Here is a 25,499-nt window from a genome sequence, read left to right as displayed (position 1 = left end):
CCCTAAAAGCCTGTAACCTGCTGAAGTTTAAGGCTCCTGCTGTGTTCAAGGAACACTGACATTTTGGGAAATACACTTGTGCCCAGAGTCAGATGAGAAGATTCATATCAATTTCATCTCAGTGTCCAGTGCCTGGATGAATTAAGAGAGCTGAGTACAATGTGGAGAGTCAGCCTTGCTGCTAATTTGTCCCAGTGGCTAACTATTGTACTGCAACTATATTAATGCTTTATGTTCTGCCATACTTCTAACATACTTCTCAATTATTATCACAGAAAATAATAATAATAATAATAACAATAATAATAATAATAATGATTCCAGAAAATGATTTAGCACTAATCCAACTACTTACCCCCCCCCCCCCCAAAAAAAGAACAGAAACATTCAGTCATACCTTTAGTGCATGAAAAGTGCATAACACTTTTTAACAGACTCTCAAAATAATCTGTAAAACAGCGACAATTCATCCAGAACTCAGCCACCAAACAATCAGATTACACTTATTTTAGCTACTCTACACTGGCTCCCACTTACCTAAAATTCTTTTAATGGTTTACAAAGCACTAAATGGCTTACCCAAAATGGCCTGTATTGCAGAGCTACTAAAACATGTCCCAGCCCATGTCCCTAGGGCCTCCATTACCCCACTGCTGCTCTTCCAGTACCACACCCATAAAAACAACTGGTCTTCAATTAACTTCCTCCCGAACATTTACAGTTGTGCTCATAAGTTTACATACCCTGGTAGAATTTGTGAAATATTTGCCATTTTTTGGAAAATATGACTGATCATGCTGAAAACTTTTGTTTTATTTGGGATAGTGGTTAGGTGAAGCCATTTATTTTCACATAATTGTGTTTGCCCTTTTTAAATCATAATGATAACTAAAATCACCAAAATGGCCCTGATCAAAAGTTTACATACCCTTAAATGTTTGGCCTGATAATAAACACACAAGTTGATGCACACAGGTTTAAATGGCTATGAAAGGTATGTTTCCACACCTGTGACTTGTTTGATTGTAATTAGTGTCTATGTATAAATAGTCAATGAGTTTCTTAGCTGTATTAAGAAAACTGGATACTACATAAATTCCAAGAAATTCATGAATTTCTCACAACAACTTCTGTTCATAAGTTATGTTTTATCAGTTTTTCAGGCAGCCACAAGTTACTTCTAATTTTTATACATGACAATTTATTATTTCTAAAATGTTCCCCTGAGGCAAAAGGGTTTTTTTTTATAGGCATGATGTAATCTCAATGTAAAGCCAGCAAAACAAGTGGGTGGGGCCAGGGAAAGAGACTGTAATGAGCATTTGTGGTGCATAGAGTTGGAGCAAACCAGAAGGACAGAAAATATGGTTATGAATGGGCACTATCTTAGAGTCCAGATTCTATTTCTAATACATCCATGGACTTCAATTGAGCTGGTTTAGCATAGCTTAGCTCAATGATTGGAAGCAGGGGGAAACTTAATAAATAAATGACAAAATACTTTATGTTTATGTTTGTCATTACCTTCCAAAATGGCGTATGTGATTGTTTTCTGGTCTGGGCCCTATTGTCACTATGTCAGTGTATGTCAATGCTTTCCAATATGCATATGATTCAAATTTTTGATTTTGATGTGTCATATCTATAGTTAAAGTTTGGTTAGGTTTAGGCAACTAACCCTTCTTGTTTATGGTTAGTAAACAATCATAGTCAGGGTTCAAATCAAAACAATGCTGGCTCTTGATGAGTCAAAGTCACACACTGACTTGACCCATCCATCCAACCCAATCTCCACCCTACAAGGTTTTGCTATAACAATATAAAAATAACTAACCTTCAAGCAACTCTGAGACTCTCATTTACAGGTAGTATTTTTATTTTTATTTTTTAGCTTACAGGCAAATGCATCTAAGAATCAGCAGGGGTTTGTTCAAAGTTAGGACAGAACTCAAACCTGCATATAGTCATTGAACTCAGCAGTTAAAACCACAATGTTTCTATATGTGTTATATAGATACAACAAGCAAAAAAGACAACACTCAAGTTGGTTTTTTTTACTTATGACAGATGTTATCTAGCAATTTTCCTTTCCTCTCTTACAGTCTTTGTACTAACCTGAGTCTCTAGGGTCAATCCATAGATGTATTAAACAATGGATAATGAATCCAAACATAGTGGTCCATTCATCCCAAAGAGAGCTGCTCATCCAGCGCATACTCCAAACACATTTCTCCCATTTCTTCTGTGGATTTATTAGCCTAACGGGTAAAATTTTACTAATTTAAAGAGTATTTCTGAATGTGAGTCATGATTTGGATATTTATATTTTGTATAGCTGTTTCTTTTGGAATGGATGTGTATGGCAAAAGGTTTTACTGGGTTACCAGGCATCATGTGATCAGGACTGTGCCAAAATTGCCACATGGCTCAGCTCTGCTCCTGGGAGCCTGAACCTATCTCTGCACTGATCCACAGAGATGAAAACTGATATCTATGTTTTCCCCAAAATGTCACAGAATTCCTTTAACACTCTGCTGCCATACTTACGACATACTGTATGTCATAGAAACACATGTGAAGATTATTATCCATATGTAGACATACAGTAAGCCAGACCACAACAGAGCCTTACAGCTGAAACGCTTATTAAGAACAGATTGTATTACTGCAGAATGGTCAGAATGATCCTGGAGTACCTTTCACTGGAACTTCCTCAACAAAATAGTGCTTACCCTAACCTTAACCTAACGCTAACCTTACCTTAAAGTACCTTAGGTTTTCAGCCTAAAAGGTAATGATTTACGTTAAGGGAACTTCCTTTTTGTCCTCAAAAGGGAGTTGACTCCACAGTGTGACTGCGTAAACAGCTGTATGTCCCTACAACATGAGGAATATTTGATACACATAAACAAAGACACACACACACACGCACACACACACTGTAACAGTATATGAACAGCAATGTTATGCTGTTATATTCTATTTATGCATTCTGTTGTGTATGTGTGTTTAATTGTCTCAGAAATTAGATATATAATTTTTTATAATTTCTATTATACATTATTGCTCATAAATTCAAATCAGATCTCCTCTGGACTTACTGGGATGATGGCTCCGCATACACCAACAGGTTCATGTTTGGTGAAACACATGAAGCTTTCATCTGTAAAAAACAGAAAGAGTTCAACATATTCAGTTTGATCTACTGTACTCTAGATGGAGGTTTTATTAAGATACTGCTAATATATGCTTTTTTATTTTCATCGCTGATTGTTTTTGCTATTGCTTTAGGGTACCATTATGAGGCTAAAATCTCAAGGTAAACTGAGGTCATGTAGTTGTTTGCGCAAAAGAATTTTCAGTTAGTGTCAAGTTAAAACAGTGATCCTGTATATACTGAGAACTCGGTGGGCTTACAGCTAAGTACTGATTGACTGTACTGAAATAATGACAACATTTGGAATCCTCTGGTCCATTCATATCAACTAGTAAATGTCTGACAAAAAGATCTTAACTCACGGTCACTTAACGACTTTTTATGGGGCTTTGACCTGCACCTAATGTTTTTCACCAGGAGATGGAGATGGCTCAGTTGTTAGAACAGGAAGTGCTATCAAGTTCCACACTAGAGTTATGTGATGACAACTCTATGACAACTGAGTAAACTCCATTCAGTGATGATGACTGTGAGATTAGGATAATAACTGAAGAAAAAAGTAGTAAATGAACATTGAGTTAAGAATTTTTACAGTGTACTGTTTTCAAGATGAATGAACTTTAAAGCTCAATATATAATATGTTTAATAGGTATATCACTTGTATTAAAGATCAGAATCAATGTAGCTATGGCGGATAATGATAACATTAGTAGGGACTGAGCCCAAAAGGCAAAGGACTACTGTAAAACAGTAGTCCTTGCCTAAGGGCAAGGAGCCTATTGTTTTCGTGTGTTCATTTGTTTGTTTGTTTGTTTCTTTATTATAATAATATTGTATTTCGTGTGTTTGTTTCTTTCGTCTTCTTCTTTAGGGCCTGAGCCCAAAGGGCGAAGACCCTATTGTATTTTGTGTCTTTGTTTCTGTCTTATTATTCTTTCTTTATTAATCTGCCACTTCAATACTAAATTTGACCCCCTAAACATGCTCAAAAATTCACCAAATTTGGCTTGCACATCAGGTCTGGTGAAAAATTTGATAAAATGTAAAAATTAACCCCCAAAGTGCGAGAGGGCCACCTATGTATCTAAAATGGCCGCCACAGCCCGTAGGAATGTCATAGAGAGATCGAACCAAAACTCAATTATTCATCTCATCAAGACCTACAAATCATATGCTGACACCCCTGACCTAAATCCAACAGGAAGTCCGCATTGTGCTCATCAAAGTACGACTTTGTGCCAATTTTGGAACCTGATCAAACATTATCTCCTCCTAGGGCGTTAATGGTATCGGCTTCAAACTTCAATACATGACTTATCACACTGTGCTGAACAAAAGTTATTAAAAACTGTACTGTAAACTTGTAGTGCGACATCACACCTTATAATGTAAACCAATGGGGAGGCAATCGCTAGGCATGGACTTTGTGTCAAACAAATGGTTCTGATGTCTAAACTATGAGTCTGACCACTTTGAAACCTGTATCAATGGATGCGTGACAAAATTTCCTACATAAAATGTGATTTTTAATGTAGGATTTGGCCAAAGTCATGGGATTTATGAGGATATTTCATAAGAAGAGTGACATTCTTATCTCCAACTGAGAGGGAGAGCTGTCAGCCCAGGTCTGAAAACATCTACATGCCTGTGACAAAAGCCCTTGGACTGCGCCACACTCCAGTTGATGTTCATATATGCACATATTTCCCACTTGGCTGAGGAGACTATTACACATGCAATCATATATTGTACTAATGATCAAGAAAGACATTAGCCTATATGAGGCAAGAACTTTAATGCTGAGCTACTGAACTCCAGTCTTCCTAAGTTCTTCCTTCATATATTGTCTTTCTTGATCATAGTATAATCTATGCTTGCATGCATAATAGCCTCCTCAGCCAGCTGGTAAAAATATGTGGATATATCGGCATCGGCAATCGGCCACAATGAGTTGGAAATATCAGCATATCGGATATCGGCAAAAATCCCATGTCGTGCAGTAAAAGTCTTTACTTTCTTAAAAATAGACTTGATGAAAATTAGGAAATTAATTTGTTTTACACACAAACTCATCAAGGGTTTTCAATTTACTAATTGAAATTCAAGTGAATGGGCACAAAACTTGCATGATTTTTATGACACAGGTGTGAGCAAGGCAGCCATGTCTCACCCTGCAGAAAATTCTCATCCTCACACTGTTGAGATTTGATGTTTCGCCATGACAGAGGAAGTTGCTAGAACTTAATTAGGGCCTGAGCCCAAAGGGCGAAGACCCTATTGTACTCCGTGTGTTTGTTTCTTTCTGATTAGGGCCCGAGCGCCTACCAACGTGAATCAAAAGGAATTATTAGGGCCCGAGCACTGACAGTGCGAAGGCCCTATTGTAACTCAGGGACTTTTTCTCTATTATTTTTCTTCCGAAACAAATGCATTTTTGAGGGCCTAAATGTGCATGAAAAGTTGTTAAACTTTGCACAGACATCAGAAGTGGTGAAAAATTTTATATTTTATGGGTCTTGCAAAAAGGTGAGGCAAAATGGCTTGACAGTGCCCCCTAGAAAATTAGGAAAATTGAGCCCCTCGATACAGATTGTCTTAGAAGAATGAAATTGGGTATGCTCATGTATGATGACCAGACGCACCAAAAAGTCTCTTGGAGAGATACCCTAAGTACAACAGGAAGTCAGCCATTTTGGATCAAAGTTGTGATTTTGACGCTAATTTTGCCATTTCCAGCCCTCATACTTTAACAAACTCCTCCTAGAGATTTGACCTCAGCAACTTCAAATTCAGTCAGTATCATCTACAGACCTGGGAGATGAGGGCCCGATCATCGCTGCTTGCAGCTTTAATTAGGGCCCGAGCGCTGACCAGCGCGAAGCCCTCTTGTATCCAAAGGAATTATTATTAGTGCCCGAGCGCTGACCAGCGCGAAGCCCTCTTGTATCCAAAGGAATTATTATTAGGGCCCCAGCGCTGACCAGCGCGAAGCCCTCTTGTATCCAAAGGAATTATTATTATTATTATTATTATTATTATTATTATTATTATTATTATTATTAGGGCCCAAGCGCTGACCAGCACAAAGCCCTATTGTATCCAAAGGAATTATTATTATTATTGTTATTATTATTATTACTATTATTATTATTATTATTATTATTATTATTATTATTATTATTATTAGGGCCCGAGCGCTGATCAGCGCGAAGCCCTATTGTATCCAAAGGAATTATTATTATTATTATTATTATTATTATTATTATTATTATTATTATTATTATTAGGGCCCGAGCGCTGACCAGCGCAAAGCCCTCTTGTATCCAAAGGGGTTATTATTAGGGCCCAAGCGCTGACCAGCGCGAAGCCCTATTGTATCCAAAAGAATTATTATTATTAGGGCCCGAGCGCTGACCAGCGTGAAGCCCTCTTGTTTCCAAAGGAATTATTATTATTATTATTATTATTATTATTATTATTAGGGCCCGAGCGCTGACCAGCGCGAAGCCCTCTTGTTTCCAAAGGAATTATTATTATTATTATTATTATTATTAGGGCCCGAGCGCTGACCAGCGCGAAGCCCTCTTGTTTCCAAAGGAATTATTATTATTATTATTATTATTATTATTATTTTTATTATTATTATTATTATTATTAGGGCCCGAGCACTGACCAGCGCAAAGCCCTCTTGTTTCCAAAGGAATTATTATTATTATTATTATTATTAGGGCCCGAGCGCTGACCAGCGCGAAGCCCTCTTGTTTCCAAAGGAATTATTAGGGCCCGAGCGCTGACCAGCGCGAAGCCCTCTTGTTTCCAAAGGAATTATTATTATTATTATTATTATTATTATTATTATTATTAGGGCCCGAGCGCTGACCAGCGCGAAGCCCTCTTGTTTCCAAAGGAATTATTATTATTATTATTATTATTATTATTATTATTATTATTATTATTATTATTATTATTATTAGGGCCCGAGCGCTGACCAGCGCGAAGCCCTCTTGTTTCCAAAGGAATTATTATTATTATTAGGGCCCGAGCGCTGACCAGCGCGAAGCCCTCTTGTTTCCAAAGGAATTATTATTATTATTATTATTATTATTATTATTTATTATTATTATTCTTATTATTATTATTGCGACTCTTTGACCTCAAATAACTTCTACAAACGTGTACCAAAACTCACCAAAATTGGCGTGCGCGTCAGTTCTGGTGAAAATCGCAGATTTTATGCGTCTCGCAAAAAATGCGGGGAAAAATGGCTCGACAGCGCCACCTAGAAAATTAAGAAAAGCGAGCCCCACGATACAGATCGTCGTAGAACAATGAAATTTGGTGTGCTTAAATATCATGACCAGACGCACCAAAAAGTCTCTTGGAGCCATACCCTAAATCCAACAGGAAGTCGGCCATTTTGGTTCAAAGTTGCGATTTTCAGGCCAATTTTGCCGTTTTTAGCCCGCGTACTTTAACGAACTCCTCCTAGGGATTTGACCTCAGCAACTTGAAATTCGGTCAGTATCATCTACAGACCTGGGAGATGAAAAGTTATCAAAACGGTGAGTTTTCGACATTGCTGAGGGGGTGTGGTCGGGCGGCGAATTTCGATCCTTCGCCGTGAAAATTCAAACGGCCATAACTCCGGCATGCACGATCCTAAGAGACCCAAACCTTTTGTGCTTGGAAAGAGTCCCGTCCTGAACACATCCATGTGTCAATATTGGATCTAAGTCATAGCGCCACCTACTGGCAACAGGAAGTTACATGTTTTACAATTTGACGCTCTGTGGGTGGCACGGTGATGGGATCCACCTCAAATTTACTCAGAATAGCCTAAAGACCTTGGAGATGGTATATTATGAAGTTGGTGACTTTTCGTCGAAAGGTGTTGCCATGACGACGCGGCGAATTTCGATGTCTCGCCATGAAATTTCAAAGCCTTATAACTTGACTCCACATGGTCTGATCTTTTCCAAATTTCATATTCTTGTTAAGAGTCCCGGTCTGAACACATTGTCAGGCCCATATTTAGTGAGAGTTGTAGCGCCACCTACTGGCAACAGGAAGTATCATGCGTCGTTCTTTGTTGTATTGCTCCTAGGAAATTTGGCCGATGCACCTGAAATTGACTCAGCTAAGATGTAAGACCTTGGTGATGCTACATTTAGCAGGTCATGACCTATGACCAAACGCCGTTGCCATGGCGACACATCCTTCGCCATGAAATACGATGCTGTATTTTAGGGACAAGGGATGGGTTTACAGTCACAAAACTTGGCACACATGTCTGGAGCGACACCAGTTAAAATCCTGGATAGGTCATTTACATAGACGTGACAATATGGCTCAACAGCGCCCCCTTGAAAATTTCAAAATGGTAGCCCCGCCTTCCAGATGAACGTAGGAAAATGAAATTCGGGAGGCTTATGTATCATGTCATGACGCACAAAAAAGCCTCTTGGAGCCATATCGTAAGTCCAACAGGAAGTCGGCCATCTTGGAAAAACTGGTCAATTTTCGCCTTTTTTTGGCCATTTCACATACCTTGTATTTCAACGAACTCCTCCTACAGAATTCATCGTAAGGACTTCAAAATCAGTGTGTGTCATCTAGACTAGTGTATGATCAAAAGTTATCAAAAGATTTAGTTTATATTGAAGCGTATGGGCGTAGCGTGGCGTTGAGTTTTGATGTTTCGCCATTTCAGAGGAAATTGCTGTAACTTTAGTGTACATGGTCGTATCTGCCTGAAACTTTGCAGGTTTGATAATAGTCCAGGCCTGAGCACGTCTACATTACGATATTCAATCAGTGATGCAAACTGGCTCCATAGCGCCCCCTATGACATATTTCAGGAAAGGAACCTCAGCAGCAAGTAAAATAGTGGACAAGGAATGAAGTTTATCTCCTCCTTAAACTGTCTGAAAATAGCCTGGATCTGGAGAAATCTTCATGACTGTGACTCGAGCATTTCGACTGCGCCCTGCCCCACGTACGACAGGGCGCGAGGGCCCGATCATCACTGCTTGCAGCTTTAATTAGGGCCCGAGCACCTACCGGTGCGAAGCCCTATTGTAATTCAAGGAATTCTTCTCTATTATTATTCTTCCGAAACAAACGCATTTTTGAGGGCCTAAACGTGCACGAAAAGTTGTTAAACTTTGCACATACATCAGAAGTGGTGAAAAATTTGATATTTTATGGGTCTCGCAAAAAGGCGGGGCAAAATGGCTCGATAGCGCCCCCTAGGAAATTAGGAAAATTGAGCCCCTCGATACAGATTGTCGTAGGAGAACGAAATTCAGTATACATATGTATCATGACCAGTCGCACCAAAAAGTCTCTTGGACACATACCCTAACGCCAACAGGAAGTCGGCCATTTTGTGTCAAAGTTGCGATTTTGACACCGATTTGGTCATTTCCAGCCTGCATACTTTCACGAACTCCTCCTAGAGATTTGACCTCAGCCACTTGGAATTCGGTCTGTATCATCTACAGACATAGGAGATTAAAAGTTATCAAAACGGTGAGTTTTCGTCATTGCCAAGGGGGCGTGGCTGGGGGGTGAAATTCGATCCTTCGCCATGAAATTTGAAACGGCCATAACTCCGGCATACATGATCCCAAGAGACCCAAACCTTTTGTGATTGATTAAGAGTCCTGCCCTGAACACATCCATGTGACAATATTGGATCTGAGTCATAGTGCCACCTACTGGCAACAGGAAGTTACATGTTTTACGCTCCGACGCCCTGTGGGTAGCACAGTGATTGGATCCACCTCAAATTTACTCAGAATAGCCTCAAGACCTTGGAGTTCGTACATTATGAAGTTGGTGACTTTTCGCTGAAAGATGTTGCCATGGCGACGCGGCGAATTTCGATGTCTCGCCATGAAATTTCAAAGCCTTATATCTTGACTCCACGTGGTCTGATCTTTTCCAAATTTCATATGCTTGTTAAGAGTCCCGGTCTGAACACATGCTCAGTCTCATATTTAGCGAAAGTCGTATCGCCACCTACTGGCAACAGGAAGTAACATGCGTCGTACTTTGTGTAATTACTCCTAGGAAATTTGACTGATGCACCTGAAATTAAGTCAGCTAATAAACAAGACCTTGGTGATGCTATATTTGGCAGGTCATGACCCAAAACCAAATGCTGTTACCATGGCGACAAATCCTTCGCCAAGAAATACGATACTGTTTTTCAGGGACAAGGGATGGCTCTACAGTCACGAAACTTGACACACATGTCTAGAGTGATGTTAGCTAAAATCCTATGTAGATAATTTTAATAGGCGTGGCAACATGGCTCAACAGCGCCACCTTTAAAATTTCAAAATTGTAGCCCCGCCTTCCAGATGAACGTAGGAAAATGAAATTCGGGAGGCTTATGTATCATGTCAAGACGCACAAAAAAGCCTCTTGGAGCCATATTGTAAGTCCTACAGGAAGTCGGCCATCTTGATAAAAGTGGTCATTTTTCGCGTTTTTTTGGCCATTTCGCATACCTTGTATTTTAACGAACTCCTCCTACAGAATTCATGGTAACGACTTCAAAATCAGTGTGTGTCATCTACAGTAGTGTGTGATCAAAAGTTATCAAAAGATTTAGTTATCATTGAAGCGTGTAGCCGTGGCGTAGTGTTGAGTTTTGATGTTTCGCCATGACAGGCAAAATTGCTATAAGTTTAGTGTAAATGCTCGAGTCTACACCAAACTTTACATGCTTGATAAGACTCCCAGCCTGAACACGTCTAAATAGCAATATTCAGTCAGTGATGAAAACTGGCTCCATAGCGCCCCCTAAGACATTTCAATGCAGCAGCCCCTGCAGCAGGCAGAGTAGGTGATTGAGGAATTGACGTTAATCTCCCCTTGCACTGTCTGAAAACAGCCCAGGTCTGGGGACATCTATGTGCCCGTGACAGAAGCCCTTCACCAGGGCCGAGCCCCGACATACGCAAGGACGCGAGGGCCTGATCATCGCTGCTTGCAGCTTTAATTATTATTATTCTTATTATTTTTAGGGCCCGAGCGCTGACCAGCGCGAAGCCCTCTTGTTTCCAAAGGAATTATTAGGGCCCGAGCGCTGACCAGCGCGAAGCCCTCTTGTTTCCAAAGGAATTATTATTATTATTATTATTATTATTATTATTTTTTTTTTAATTATTATTATTATTATTACAACTCTTTGACCTCAAATAACTTCTACAAACGTGTACCAAAACTCACCAAAATTGGCGTGCGCGTCAGTTCTGTTGAAAATCGCAGATTTTATGTGTCTCGCAAAAAATGCGGGGAAAAATGGCTCGACAGCGCCACCTAGAAAATTAAGAAAAGCGAGCCCCACGATACAGATCGTCGTAGAACAATGAAATTTGGTGTGCTTATATATCATGACCAGACGCACCAAAAACTCTCTTGGAGCCATACCCTAAATCCAACAGGAAGTCGGCCATTTTGGTTCAAAGTTGCCATTTTCAGGCCAATTTTGCCGTTTTTAGCCCGCGTACTTTAACGAACTCCTCCTAGGGATTTGACCTGAGCAACTTGAAATTCGGTCAGTATCATCTACAGACCTGGGAGATGAAAAGTTATCAAAACGGTGAGTTTTCGACATTGTTGAGGGGGTGTGGACGGGCGGCGAATTTCGATCCTTCGCCGTGAAAATTCAAACGGCCATAACTCCGGCATGCACGATCCTAAGAGACCCAAACCTTTTGTGCTTGGAAAGAGTCCCGTCCTGAACACATCCATGTGTCAATATTGGATGTAAGTCATAGCGCCACCTACTGGCAACAGGAAGTTACATGTTTTACACTTTGACGCTCTGTGGGTGGCACGGTGATGGGATCCACCTCAAATTTACTCAGAATAGCCTAAAGACCTTGGAGATGGTATATTATGAAGTTGGTGACTTTTCGTCGAAAGGTGTTGCCATGACGACGCAGCGAATTTCGATGTCTCGCCATGAAATTTCAAAGCCTTATAACTTGACTCCACATGGTCTGATCTTTTCCAAATTTCATATGCTTGTTAAGAGTCCTGGTCTGAACACATTGTCAGGCCCATATTTAGTGAGAGTCGTAGCGCCACCTACTGGCAACAGGAAGTATCATGCGTCGTTCTTTGTTGTATTGCTCCTAGGAAATTTGGCCGATGCACCTGAAATTGACTCAGCTAAGATGTAAGACCTTGGTGATGCTACATTTAGCAGGTCATGACCCATGACCAAACGCCGTTGCCATGGCGACACATCCTTCGCCATGAAATACGATGCTGTATTTTAGGGACAAGGGATGGGTTTACAGTCACAAAACTTGGCACACATGTCTGGAGCGACACCAGTTAAAATCCTGGATAGGTCATTTACATAGACGTGACAATATGGCTCAACAGCGCCCCCTTGAAAATTTCAAAATTGTAGCCCCGCCTTCCAGATGAACGTAGGAAAATGAAATTCGGGAGGCTTATGTATCATGTCAAGATGCACAAAAAAGCCTCTTGGAGCCATATTGTAAGTCCTACAGGAAGTCGGCCATCTTGATAAAAGTGGTCATTTTTCGCGTTTTTTTGACCATTTGGCATACCTTGTATTTTAACGAACTCCTCCTACAGAATTCATGGTAACGACTTCAAAATCAGTGTGTGTCATCTACAGTAGTGTGTGATCAAAAGTTATCAAAAGATTTACTTAGCATTGAAGCGTGTGGCCGTGGCGTGGCGTTGAGTTTTGATGTTTCGCCATGACAGGTGAAAGTCCTATAAGTTTAGTGTAAATGCTCGAGTCTACACCAAACTTTACATGTTTGATAAGACTCCCAGCCTGAACACGTCTAGGAGTCTTAGAGCTGGCCCTAAGCCAGAATTTAGGTAGGCCAGTGGCTGGCCCCGACACTGTATAAAAAACTTTGGTTTGCAAAGAAACGCAGCGCAACACACAATATCTGCTGGGATGTGAGAGCATGACTACGATTGATAATGTTGCAAATGTAAAGACGGCTTAGGTTGTGTATGTAGATGATGGACTGTGACGTGAAATGGTACCGCTCAAAAAGATAATGGCTGGAAATGCTAGAACATCTATGTGCAGTCTGATAACCATCTCTCGACGAATATTTAATTCTCTGCGCAGTAATGCTGCACCTTCATCCACGGGATCGTTATCAAAAGGACATGCCATGTTAGTGAAAAAAGTCGCCACTTACTGTGCCTAATGGACTTCTAATATACTGACTCTGATTTTTTTTATTTATTTTTTTATTTTTTTTAATGATTTCTTTAAATGACAGACGGCAGAACTAGGCTACGCCAAAACTCGCCTGCTGCCTGAATGAATGAGGAAATCAAATGGAGTGTGTGGCTCTGAAAGCGGGCGGAGACTGAGAGAAACTCGAGGTTCATTGAGAAAAACCTGGTCCCGACCAGGTTAGATTCATAGAGTCTGTTGCTACGGTAACTGACCGAGAGCTTAAGTTACCCCTCTCTCTGAAACAGGCTAGAGTTATCCCTCTTTCTCTAGTTTGAGTTACCTCCCTTTTTGAAACTGAAAACTCAGAGTTTCCCTCATTTCAGGGTTAACAGACTCTGAGTTTTCACTAAACCTGCTTTGTAAAACGGACCCCAGGTCTGGGGACATCAATATGCCCGTGACAGAAGCCCTTCACCAGCGCCGAGCCCCGACATACGCAAGGACGCGAGGGCCCGATCATCGCTGCTTGCAGCTTTAATTATTATTATTCTTACAACTCTTTGACCTCAAATAACTTCTACAAACGTGTACCAAAACTCACAAAAATTGGCGTGCGCGTCAGTTCTGGTGAAAATCGCAGATTTCATTGTTCGATCTCTCTACGACATTCCTACGGGCCGTGGCGGCCGTTTTAGATACATAGGTGGTGCTCTCAACACATTTTGGCACTTTGGGGGTTAATTTTTACATCTTATCCAATTTTTTACCAGACTTGATGTGCGTGCCAAATTTGGTGAGTTTTTGAGCATGTTTAGGGGGTCAAATTTAGGGTTGAAGTGGCGGATTAATAAAGAAAGAATAAGAAAGAAACAAACACACGAAATACAATAGGGTCTTTGCCCTTTGGGCTCAGGCCCAAATTAAAGCTGCAAGCAGCGTTGAATGGGCCTTTGCACCCTTGCGCACTTCGGGTTGCGGCGCAATTGAAAGGCTTCTGTCACAGGCATGTAGATGTTTTCAGACCTGGACTGACAGGTCTTACTTTACCCATCTCCCCCTCCCATTCTCTCTCTCTCCCTCTCAGCTGGAGAGAAGGACTTCAGAGTACTCTTCTTGTGAAATATCCTCATAAATCCCATGACTTACAAATCTTACATTAAAAATCATGCCTTTTGTAGGAATTTTCGTCGTGAATCCATTGATACAGGTTTGAAAGTGGTCGGACTTATAGTTTAGACGCCAGATGCCCCAGTTTGACACAAAGTCTATGCCCAGAGATTGCCTCTCCATTGGTTTACATTGTAAGGGGTGATGTCGCCCTTTGGGCTCAGGCCCTAATTAAAGCTGCAAGCAGCGTTGAATGGGCCTTCGCGCCCTTGCACAAATCGGGCCGCGGTGCAGTCACCTATGCTTCTGGGAACCAAGAAAACGTTTGGAGATGATCAGTGTGAGAGCCTTTTGACACACAATACTAACCAGTTTCTCTCTGTGAACCCACCCCTCTGTTTATCACAGATAATTATGAATTATGAAATCAAGCTATTGTTAACCTTAATCAATAATTCGGGCACCAACTGTTGGATCTGTGAGGAACACAGTTGTTTATTTGCAATAATTATCAATTATCAAGGATAATTAACTAATTATAACAATTAATAGAATTATTAATATGAACTAACAAATATGGGGCACCACCCGGAAACTGGGACCAATAACCAAACAAGGTAGAGTTCGCCTAGAATGTTATCTGAGAGATAAACATTCAAGAGTGAACAAAGAAGGGTTGAATTCGAGCTCTAACTCCTTCAATCAGCCACTTTTCACAATATGTTACACACAATAATGACAAAAGAACTTCTCTTCAAGGATATAACAGTGTTTATTAAACAAAGCAAAAAGCACATTTTGGCACTTTGGGGGTTAATTTTTACATTTTATCAAATTTTTCACCAGACCTGATGTGCGTGCCAAATTTGGTGAGTTTTTGAGCATGTTTAGGGGTCAATTTTAGAGTTGAAGTGGCGTATTAATAAAAAATAATAATAGGAAAGAAACAAACACACGAAAAACAATAGGGTCTTCGACCTTTGGGCTCAGGCCCTAAAAATGTGATTTTTAATGTAAGATTTGGCCAAAGTCATGGGATTTCTGAGGATATTTCACAGGAAGAGTACTCTGAAGTCCTTCTCTCCAGCTGAGAGGGAGAGAGAGAGAATGGGAGGGGGAGATGGGTAAAGTAAGACCTGTCAGTCCAGGTCTGAAAACATCTACATGCCTGTGACAGAAGCCCTTGGACTGTGCCACACTCCAGTTACTTAGCGTTTCTACACATCTGACAGCAGTGTTCAATCCTTACTTTTTTTCGAGGAGTACGTGCTCCTAAATGAAAAAAAAATTAGGAGCACACATATAACTTTAGGAGCACACTGAAAAATGTTCAAATAACAGTTTCTTAAAGAAAACAATTGATTACATAAAGATTTACAATTTATCACATACATATTTAAACTCTGTGTGTGTGTGCGTGTGTGTGTGTGTATGTAAATGACAATTTATGTTGTTTTTAGGGGTGCTCGATTATGGCAAAAATCATAATCACAATTATCATGTTCAATATTGGATCACGATTATTTAACACGATTCATTTTTGCCAACTGCCGATGTTCATATATGCACATATTTTTTCCCACTTGGCTGAGGAGACTATTACACATGCAATCATATATTGTACTTGTCCTGTCCTCTTTACACGCCTTGCATAAATAAAAGGCATAAAAGGCAGATAAGCCCACCCCCAATTACCACACAGACAGCGATGAATCCAGTTGATGCTCTTTAATGTGGCAACTGGCAGTAGGGTAAAACTGACAAAGAAAAAACATACAATCAACAAAGAGTCAAAAATCTTGCTATAAGAAAGATAAAATCAGTAGTCTAAATCAGAAATAATAACTATATTAAACCTTACAAAGAACTCCTGAATGTGCTAAAAGATATGCTACAGGAAGCATATTACGGCTGTAATGTATATCATGTATATTTCCTCAATTAAAGCTGGCCAGAACATGTGGCTGACATGAACACATTATCCAGATTTCCAAACTTCACACATACCATACAAAATATATACAAATTGTGACAATACACTCATATATAAACAAATGATGAACCCTAACTCTGTTATAGCATACCGACGATGCTTTCAAAGCTCAAGATGTCCAGATGGAGCATGTGCTTTTCCTGGGTCTAACATGGAGTACTGCCCCTGCTGCATATTGATGATGTCATAGAGATACACCTCATGTGCTGCAAACTACTCCCATAAAACTCACCAGCAGATGGTGCTAAACAAAATACAAACTGCTGACAAATTACCAAACTAATAAGGCAGAGCACTCCCCGCCTGGTATCCCCAGATACCACAAATGTTTTCAAAGTTCACCTCTGGGGAGAAAGTCACACTCTCCTAGCTGTCAGGGGAGAGTAGCAGGATTACTTCAGTCACAGGTCTGAGGAACAGCTTTGTTCCATTCCGTGCATTGATCCTAACCTCAACCTTACGGACTCTTCTGTCTTTGCTGGGAAATACTTGAGTTATCAATCCTAAAGGTCAGTCATTTCTTTTTACTTGGTTATCTCTCATGAGCACCACGGATCCAAGTACAATGTTTGGCCTACTGAATGTCCATTTCTTTCGTGACTGCAGGGTACACAAATACTGTTTACGCCATCTGTCCCAGAAGGTATTAGCAAGGCTTTGCACTTGCTGCCACTGTCTCTTGTACAGGTCTTTGCTGTCAAACTCACCTGGAATAATGGGATGAGAGCCACACTGCTGTGTCAGCAGTGTGGCAGGAGTGAGAATAAATGGATCACTGGCATCTGTGGACAGAGGCACCAGAGATCTGTTGTTCATGATGGCCATCACTTCAGCCATAAAAGTGGTGAGCACCTCATGAGTGAGCCTGGAAGGCCTTGACTGGAGAAGCATCGAGTCAAGGATTTTGCGGGTGATGCCAATCATCCTCTCCCATGCTCCTCCCATATGAGAGGGATGAGGTGGGTTGAATGTCCAGATGCAGCCCTTTTCTGCAAGGTATCTCTTCATCGCATCTTCGTCCACATTTGAAAAGATCCCTATGTCCTTGCATGCTCCAATGAAATTTGTTCCCCGGTCAGAACGGATGTGTTTGACTGGCCCACGGATTACGAGGAACCGTCTCAGAGCATTTATAAAACTTGAGCTGTCCATGGACTCTATGACCTCGAGATGGATAGCTCTGATGCTAAAACAGGCAAATAAGACGGCCCATCTCTTACTCTCAGCATGGCCACCCCTTGTACAACGTGCTGAGATGGTCCAGGGTCCAAATACATCAACACCAACATGTGTGAAAGGTGGTTCCATGCTGAGCCTATCAGGAGGTAAGTCAGCCATTTTCTGGACCTCACAAGTCCCCCGAAGCTTACAGCAAGTGATGCACTTGAAGATGAAACTGCTTACACACCTTTTGGCACCCACAATCCAGTAACCAGCTGAGCGAAGAGCACCCTCGGTAAAATGGCGTCCTTGATGTTGTGACTCAACATGGTAATGTTGCACAAGAAGGGATGCAACATGATTCCGTCCAGGAATGATTAGAGGCTTTTTCTCTTCATATCCCAACTTAGATTCCTGTATGCGTCCTCCAACTCTCAGTAGGCCATCCCCATCAATAAATGGTTTTAACTTCCACAGAGAACTGTCCTTGGGGATATCTCTTTGGCTCCTGATGCACTGTATTTCTTCAGCATACGTTTCCTGCTGCACAGACCGAATGATGACATTTCTGCTCTGAGTAAGTTCCTCTACCATATACGGTGTCTCGCAATGATGCCATCCCTTACAGCTTTTCGCTGGATCTTTTTAAGTCTTCTTGAAGAGGCATGCAATATGTCTGAGACGAGATATGGCACGAACAAGAACCTTCCAGGTCGAAAAGCACTCAAAGCACTGCGAGTCTAGATGACTTTCATGGGTGGTGGCAAGCACTGTCACTTGTGGGCGAATGTCCTTATCCTGTTCTGGGTCCAGGAGTTCAAAGATAGATTTTTTGTGAAGAACTTTCTCCGGCTGAGATAAGAACACAGGCCCAGTAAACCAGGTGGTGTCTTTCAGATGGGCTGCAGAGATGAACCTTGTGGCATGGTCCGCAAAGTTGTGTTCAGTGGACACATAACGCCATTGTTGTGGCTGTGTTCCTCTCCTGATTCTTTGGATCCAATTGTTGACATAAACGTAGAATCTCCGCTTCTCATTGTAAATGTAGCCTAAAACTACTTTGCTGTCGTATAGAAGGTGACAGTGTCAAACTTGATGTCAATCTCAGAGGTTATAAGCTCTGCCATGTCCACAGCCATCACTGCAGCGCACAACTCTAACCGAGGTATGGTTTGTTCTGGACGTGGAGCCCATCTTGCCTTGCCTAATACAAAGCCTGTGTGGCAGTTCCCCTCTGCATCTGAGATTTTTGAATAGGCAACTGCAGCTATTGCCTGTTCCGAAGCATCTGAAAAGACAGAGTTCTTTGTGCTGAGCCTCTGTAGGAGACTTGGCATCTTGAGATGCTGAAGCTCTTTCAAGGATTCTCTCCACTTTTCCCACTGTTTCTCTTTGTTTGGTGGTAACGGAGCATCCCAATCACTTGTTTCCATTGAGAGTTCTCTCAGTAAGGCCTTGCCTTGTATGGTGACAGGTGCTACGAATCCTAATGGATCGTACAAGCTGTTCACTGTTGATAACACTCCCCGGCGAGTAAAGGGTTTCCTTTCTTCCGCCACCTAGAACAGGAACGTGTCTGTCTTCAAGTCCCAGCAGAGTCCAAGACTACGCTGAATGGGTAGTGAGTCAATGCCAAGATCCAGATCTTTAAGGTCGTTGGCACGGTCCTCAATGGGAAAAGCCTCCATAACATCTCTGCTGTTTGAGGCTATTTTATGTAGTCTCAGGTAGGAACATGCCAGCATGTTCCGTGTTCTTTTGAGCAAGTCGATAGCAGCCTCTGGAGTGGGTAAGGACTCTAGCCCATCATCAACATAAAAGTCTCTATCAAAGAACTGCCTTGCGTCATCACCAAACTCTTTTTCCCCTTCCTCAGCAGCCCGTCTGAGACAGTGGATGGCAACAGCTGGTGATGGATTATTTTCGAAGACGTGCACTTTCATGCAATATTCTGTGATGTCATTTTCCAGGTTGTTGTCTTCGTACTAAGGAAATCTCAAATAATTTCTGTCTTCTTGCTTGACAACAAAACAGTGGAACATCTGTTGTATGTCCGCTGTGATGGCAATGGAGTCTTTGCAGAAGCGGATAAGTACCCCAAGAAGACTATTGTTGAGGTCTGGGCCAGTCAGGAGGATCTGATTCAATGAGACTCCCTTGTGTTGAGCACTTGAATCAAAGACCACCCGAATCTGGCTTGGTTTCCTTGGGTGATACACTCCAACGGAGGGGAGGTACCAACATTCTTCATTTTCCCCAAGGGGAGGCACTACCTCTGCATGACCACCGTGAAATATCTTCTCCATGAATGAGATGAAATGCTCCTTCATCTCAGGTTTCTTGTTAAAGGAGCGGCGTAGTGAAAACAGACGGTCTGCTGCTAGCGACCTGTTATTTGGAAGACGAGGTCATGGCTCTCTGAATGGAAGAGGAGCGACCCAACTGTTGTCCTCATTTTTATAGACTCCCTTCTCCATGGTCTTTAGAAAGAGCATATCCTCAACCGAAGGGCCCATCTTATCATCATTCTTTGTCTGTTGAAAGACGCTACATCCCAGGTGCTCTCCATAGTCCTCACAGTTGGGACCATCCACTTAGGCAGGTAGAGGAAGACCTGGGGCCTTGCTGCTGTACCACTTTTCCTTCACGACATAGTGATTAGGGCATGGCTTGAAGACAGAGAGGGTAGTCATAGAGAGAACGAACCAAAACTCAATTATTCGTCTCATCAAGCCCTACAAATCATACGCTGACACCACTGACCTAAATCCAACAGGAAGTCTACAGTGTGCTCATCAAAGTATGACTTTGTGCCAATTTTACACCTTGAATAAACACTATCTCCTCCTAGGGCTTTAATGGTATTGGCTTCAACCTTTAATACATGACTTATCACACTGTGCTGAACAAAAGTTATTAAAAACTTTGTAATAACTCGAACGGTTTAGATTTTGTAAGCCCCGAAAGTTGGAGTGCCACATTGCACCTTACACTGACGTGCTGACGTGCTACGGTAAGCGTATTGTATCATTTCCGGTTGCCGACTGTGTCTACTGATAGCGTTGTTGCTGCTCTCATCTCAGTTGATTTTCCTATATATATCACATTACTGTGGATTAATATCTGCTGTATATTTAAACTTTCGCTAGTTTTACACAAGCACTCTCAGTGCTTTTCTCTTAGCGACTTTTCTCGCTAATCGCACAAGTTGTTAGTCACTTTAGCTCTGCAGCTAGCACTAGCAGCTAACTTAAACTAAGCAGTTAGCGATGGTTTCTCTCTCTCCCTCTCGTTCTCCTGCTCTCTCTTGCTCGGTGTGTCAAATGTTTAGTTATTCCTCTGCCTCCTTTAGTGATAGTGGTAAGTGTAATAAGTGTAGTTTATTTGCAGCACTGGAGGCAAGGCTTAGTGAATTGGAAGCGCGGCTCCGCACCATGGAAAAACAATCAGCTGCTAATATAGTTAGCCAGCCCCTAGTATACGGTGCGGGCCGACCTAGTGTAGCTCCCACTCCCCCGGTAGCTCCCGAGCAGCCGGGAAGCCAGGGCGGCTGGGTGACTGTCTGAAGGAAGCATAGCCCTAAGCAGAAGCCCACGGTTCACCACCAACCAGTTCATGTTTCTAACAGGTTCTCCCCACTCAGCGACACACCCGCTGAGAAACAAACTCTGATTATTGGCAGCTCCATAGTCAGAAACGTGAAGTTAGCGACACCAGCAGCTATAGTTAAATGTATTCTTGGGGCCAGAGCGGGCGACATTGAGTCAAATTTAAAACTGCTGGCTAAGAATAAACGTAAATATGGTACGATTGTCATCCATGTCGGCGGCAACGACTCCCGATTACGCCAATCGGAGATCACCAAAATTAATGTTGAGTCGGTGTGTACATTTGCAAAAACTATGTTGGACTCCGTAATTTTCTCTGGACCGCTGCCTAATCTCACCAGTGATGACATGTATAGCCACATGTCACAATTCAACCGCTGGTTGTCGAGGTGGTGTCCAGCAAACGATGTGGGCTTCATAGATAATTGGCAGACTTTCTGGGGAAGACCTGGTCTGATTAGGAGAGACGGCATACATCCCACTTTGGATGGAGCTGCTCTCATATCCAGAAATATGGCCAAGTTTATTAGTAAAACAAAACCATGACAACCCAGAGTTGAGACCAGGAGGCAGAGCTGCAGTCCTACACGCTTCTCTGCGCTTCCATTAGAGCAGTTACCCACCCAAAACCACAGAGACTGTGTCTGTCCCCCGACCACATAAATCAATTAAATCCAAAGTAAACAAAAGAAGAGTCATTCATGAAAATCTAGTAAAAATTAAAACCACTACTGCAATAGTACAACAAAATAAGATAATTAAATGTGGACTCTTGAACATTAGATCTCTTTCATCTAAAGCTGTTTTAGTAAACGATTTAATTTCAGATCATCATATTGATTTATTTTGTCTCACTGAAACTTGGCTGTGTCATGAAGAATATGTCAGCCTTAATGAATCCACTCCCCCCAGTCATATTAATACTCATATTCCTCGAGACACTGGCCGAGGAGGAGGAGTTGCAGCCATTTTCAACTCAAGCCTAATCATCAACCCTAGACCTAAATTTAATTATAACTCATTCGAAAGCCTTGTTCTTAGTCTCTCTCAGCCAACCTGGAAAACTTTACAGCCAGTTCTATTTGTTATAGTGTATCGTCCTCCTGGCCCGTACTCTGAATTCCTATCTGAATTCTCAGAGTTTTTGTCGTATTTAGTCCTTAGTACAGATAAAGTAATTATAGTAGGTGATTTTAATATTCATGTGGATGTTGATAATGACAGTCTCAGCACTGCATTTATCTCATTATTAGACTCAATTGGCTTCTCTCAGTGTGTAAATAATCCCACTCACCGCCTTAACCACACCCTAGACCTTATGGGATTGAAATTGAACATTTAATAATTTTTCCACAAAATCCTATTTTATCAGATCATTTTTTAATAACTTTTGAATTCCTATTACTGGATTATACACCATGTCCTCACTAGATGTCTCTCTGATAGTGTTGTAGATAAATTTAAGGAAGCAATTCCATCAGTACTGATATCACTGCCATGTCTCAATACTACAGAGGACTCTTATGTTAACTTTAGTCCCTCCCAAATTGATAATCTTATTGATAGTGCTGCAGGCTCACTAAGACAAACACTCGACTCCATCGCCCCCTTAAAAAAGAAGATAATAAAACATAAGAGGTTAGCTCCATGGTATAACTCCCAAACCCGCAAATTAAAGCAAACATCGCGAAAATTGGAAAGGATTTGGCGTTCCACCAAAGTAGAAGAATCTCGCTTAGTCTGGCAAGATAGTCTTAAAACATATAGGAAGGCCCTCTGTAATGCCAGAGCCGCCTATTACTCAGCATTTATAGAAGAGAATAAAAACTGCCCTAGGTTCCTTTTCAGCACTTTGGCCAGGCTGACAAAGAGTCATAACTCTACTGATCCATGTATTCCTATAGCTCTCAGTAGTAACGACTTTATGAGCTTCTTTAATGATAAAATTCTAACTATTAGAGACAAAATTAACCACCTCCTGCCCTCAACAGGCACCATTCTCTCCCCAAACACAGGAACCTTGGTAACGGCAGTAAATCCTGACATATATTTGGACTGTTTTTCTCCAGTAGACTTGTCTGAACTAACTTCAATGATTTGTTCAGCTAAACCATCAACCTGTCTCTTAGATCCCATCCCAACTAGGTTGCTTAAGGAAGCCTTACCCTTAGTGAGCACCTCTTTACTAGCACAGTCCTTTAAAGTAGCTGTAATTAAACCTCTTCTTAAGAAGCCTACTCTTGATTCAGGTGTTTTAGCCAATTATAGACCTATATCTAACCTCCATTTCTATCCAAGATCCTTGAGAAAGCAGTCTCTAATCAGTTATGTGACTTTCTACATAACAATAGTTTATTTGAGGATTTTCAGTCAGGATTTAGAGCGCATCATAGCACAGAGACAGCACTGGTGAAAGTCACAAATGACCTCCTAACTGCATCGGACAAAGGATTTGTCTCTATACTTGTCCTGTTAGATCTTAGTGCTGCATTCGACACAATTGACCATCAAATCCTTTTGCAGAGACTGGAACATTTAATTGGCATTAAGGGAACTGCATTAAGCTGGTTTAAGTCCTATTTATCAGACCGATTTCAGTTTGTACATATTAATGATGAATCCTCCGTGAAGGCAAAAGTTAGACACGGAGTTCCACAAGGTTCTGTACTTGGACCAATTCTATTCACCTTATATATGCTTCCTTTAGGTGATATTATTAGGAAACACTCCATAAATTTTCATTGTTACGCAGATGACACCCAATTATATTTATCAGTGAAGCCAGATGAACCCAATCAGTTAAACAAACTCCAAACATGCCTTAACGACATACAGACCTGGATGACCTGCAATTTTCTACTACTAAATTCAGATAAAACTGAAGTTATTGTGCTTGGCCCTAAACACCTTAGAAACACATTATCAAATGATATAGCTACTCTGGATGGCATTACCCTGGCCTCCAGCACCACCGTAAGGAATCTGGGAGTTATCTTTGATCAGGATATGTCCTTTAACTCCCACATAAATCAAATCTCAAGGACTGCCTTTTTTCACTTACGTAATATCACAAAAATCAGGCACATCCTGTCCCTAAAAGATGCAGAAAAACTAGTTCACGCATTTGTTACTTCTAGGCTGGATTATTGCAATTCCTTATTATCAGGCTGCCCTAACAAGTCTCTAAAGACTCTCCAGCTGGTCCAGAATGCAGCTGCACGTGTATTGACTAAAACTAGAAAAAGAGACCACATTTCTCCCATTTTAGCTTCACTACATTGGCTTCCTGTAAAATCTAGAATAGAATTTAAAATCCTTCTCCTAACTTACAAAGCCCTTAATGGTCAGGCACCATCATATCTTGAAGAGCTCATAATACCGTATTATCCCACTAGAACACTGCGCTCCCAGTATGCAGGCTTACTGGTGGTCCCTACAGTCTTTAAAAGTAGAATGGGAGGCAGAGCCTTCAGCTATCAGGCTCCTCTTCTATGGAACCATCTACCGGATTCAGTCCGGGGTGCAGACACCCTCTCTATGTTTAAGAGTAGGCTTAAAACTTTCCTTTTTGATAAAGCTTATAGTTAGGGCCGACCAGGCTCAACTTGGATCAGCCCTTAGTTATGCTGCTATAGGCCTAGACTGCTGGGGGACTTCCCATGATGCACTGAGCTCCTCTCTCCTCCTCCTCCTCTCCATCTGTATGCATTCATGTAACATCAATGCATGTCACTAACTTTGCTTCTTCCTCTGAGTTTTTTGTGCTTTCTCATCTCACAGGAAAACCTGAGTCCCGGGCCGAACCTTTGCGGTCCTTCACAGTCCTGATGGCATCCTTCCCTGTCTATTGATGCTTATACTTGTTGTGATTGTTGCTCTCCTGTCCCCCCTCCCCCTTTTCCTCTCTCTTTCTCTCTCTCAACCCAACCGGTCAAAGCAGATGGCCGCCCACCAAGAGCCGGGGTCTGCTTAAGGTTTCTACCCGTTAAAGGGGAGTTTTTCCTTACCGCTGTTGCCGAGTGCTTGCTCATGGGGGAATTGTTGAATTGTTGGGTCTCTGTATATTAAAGAGTACGGTCTTGACCTGCTCTATGTGAAAAGTGCCTTGAGATGACTTCTGTTGTGATATGGCGCTATATAAATAAAAATTGATTGATTGATTGATTGATTGATTGAATGTCAACCGATGGGGAGGCAATCTCTGGGCATGGACTTTGTGCCAAACTGGGGCGTCTGACGTCTAAACTTTAATTCCGACCACTTTCAAACCT

The 25,499-nt window shown here is 41.5% G+C and overlaps 2 protein-coding genes across 2 annotated transcripts in view; both read right to left on the bottom strand.

Moving 5' to 3' along the window:
• Positions 1 to 25,499, bottom strand: part of aldh1a3 (aldehyde dehydrogenase 1 family, member A3) — a 70,539-nt gene that overhangs the window by 18,776 nt on the left and 26,264 nt on the right. Inside the window, exon 5 of the mRNA XM_042415103.1 lies at positions 3,102 to 3,163. Coding sequence (XP_042271037.1) covers positions 3,102 to 3,163 — 62 coding nt within the window. The remainder of the gene's footprint in view (positions 1 to 3,101; positions 3,164 to 25,499) is intronic.
• LOC121899355 lies at positions 16,180 to 20,378 on the bottom strand. Its single transcript, XM_042415117.1, has one exon. It carries the CDS (start codon positions 18,212 to 18,214, stop codon positions 16,970 to 16,972), a length of 1,245 nt encoding a protein of 414 aa, XP_042271051.1. The 5' UTR covers positions 18,215 to 20,378; the 3' UTR covers positions 16,180 to 16,969.

The sequence above is a fragment of the Thunnus maccoyii genome, chromosome 1 (genome assembly GCF_910596095.1).
Source record: "Thunnus maccoyii chromosome 1, fThuMac1.1, whole genome shotgun sequence".
NCBI classification, from domain to species: Eukaryota; Metazoa; Chordata; class Actinopteri; order Scombriformes; family Scombridae; genus Thunnus; species Thunnus maccoyii.
This window is presented reverse-complemented; position numbering and strand designations above follow the sequence as displayed.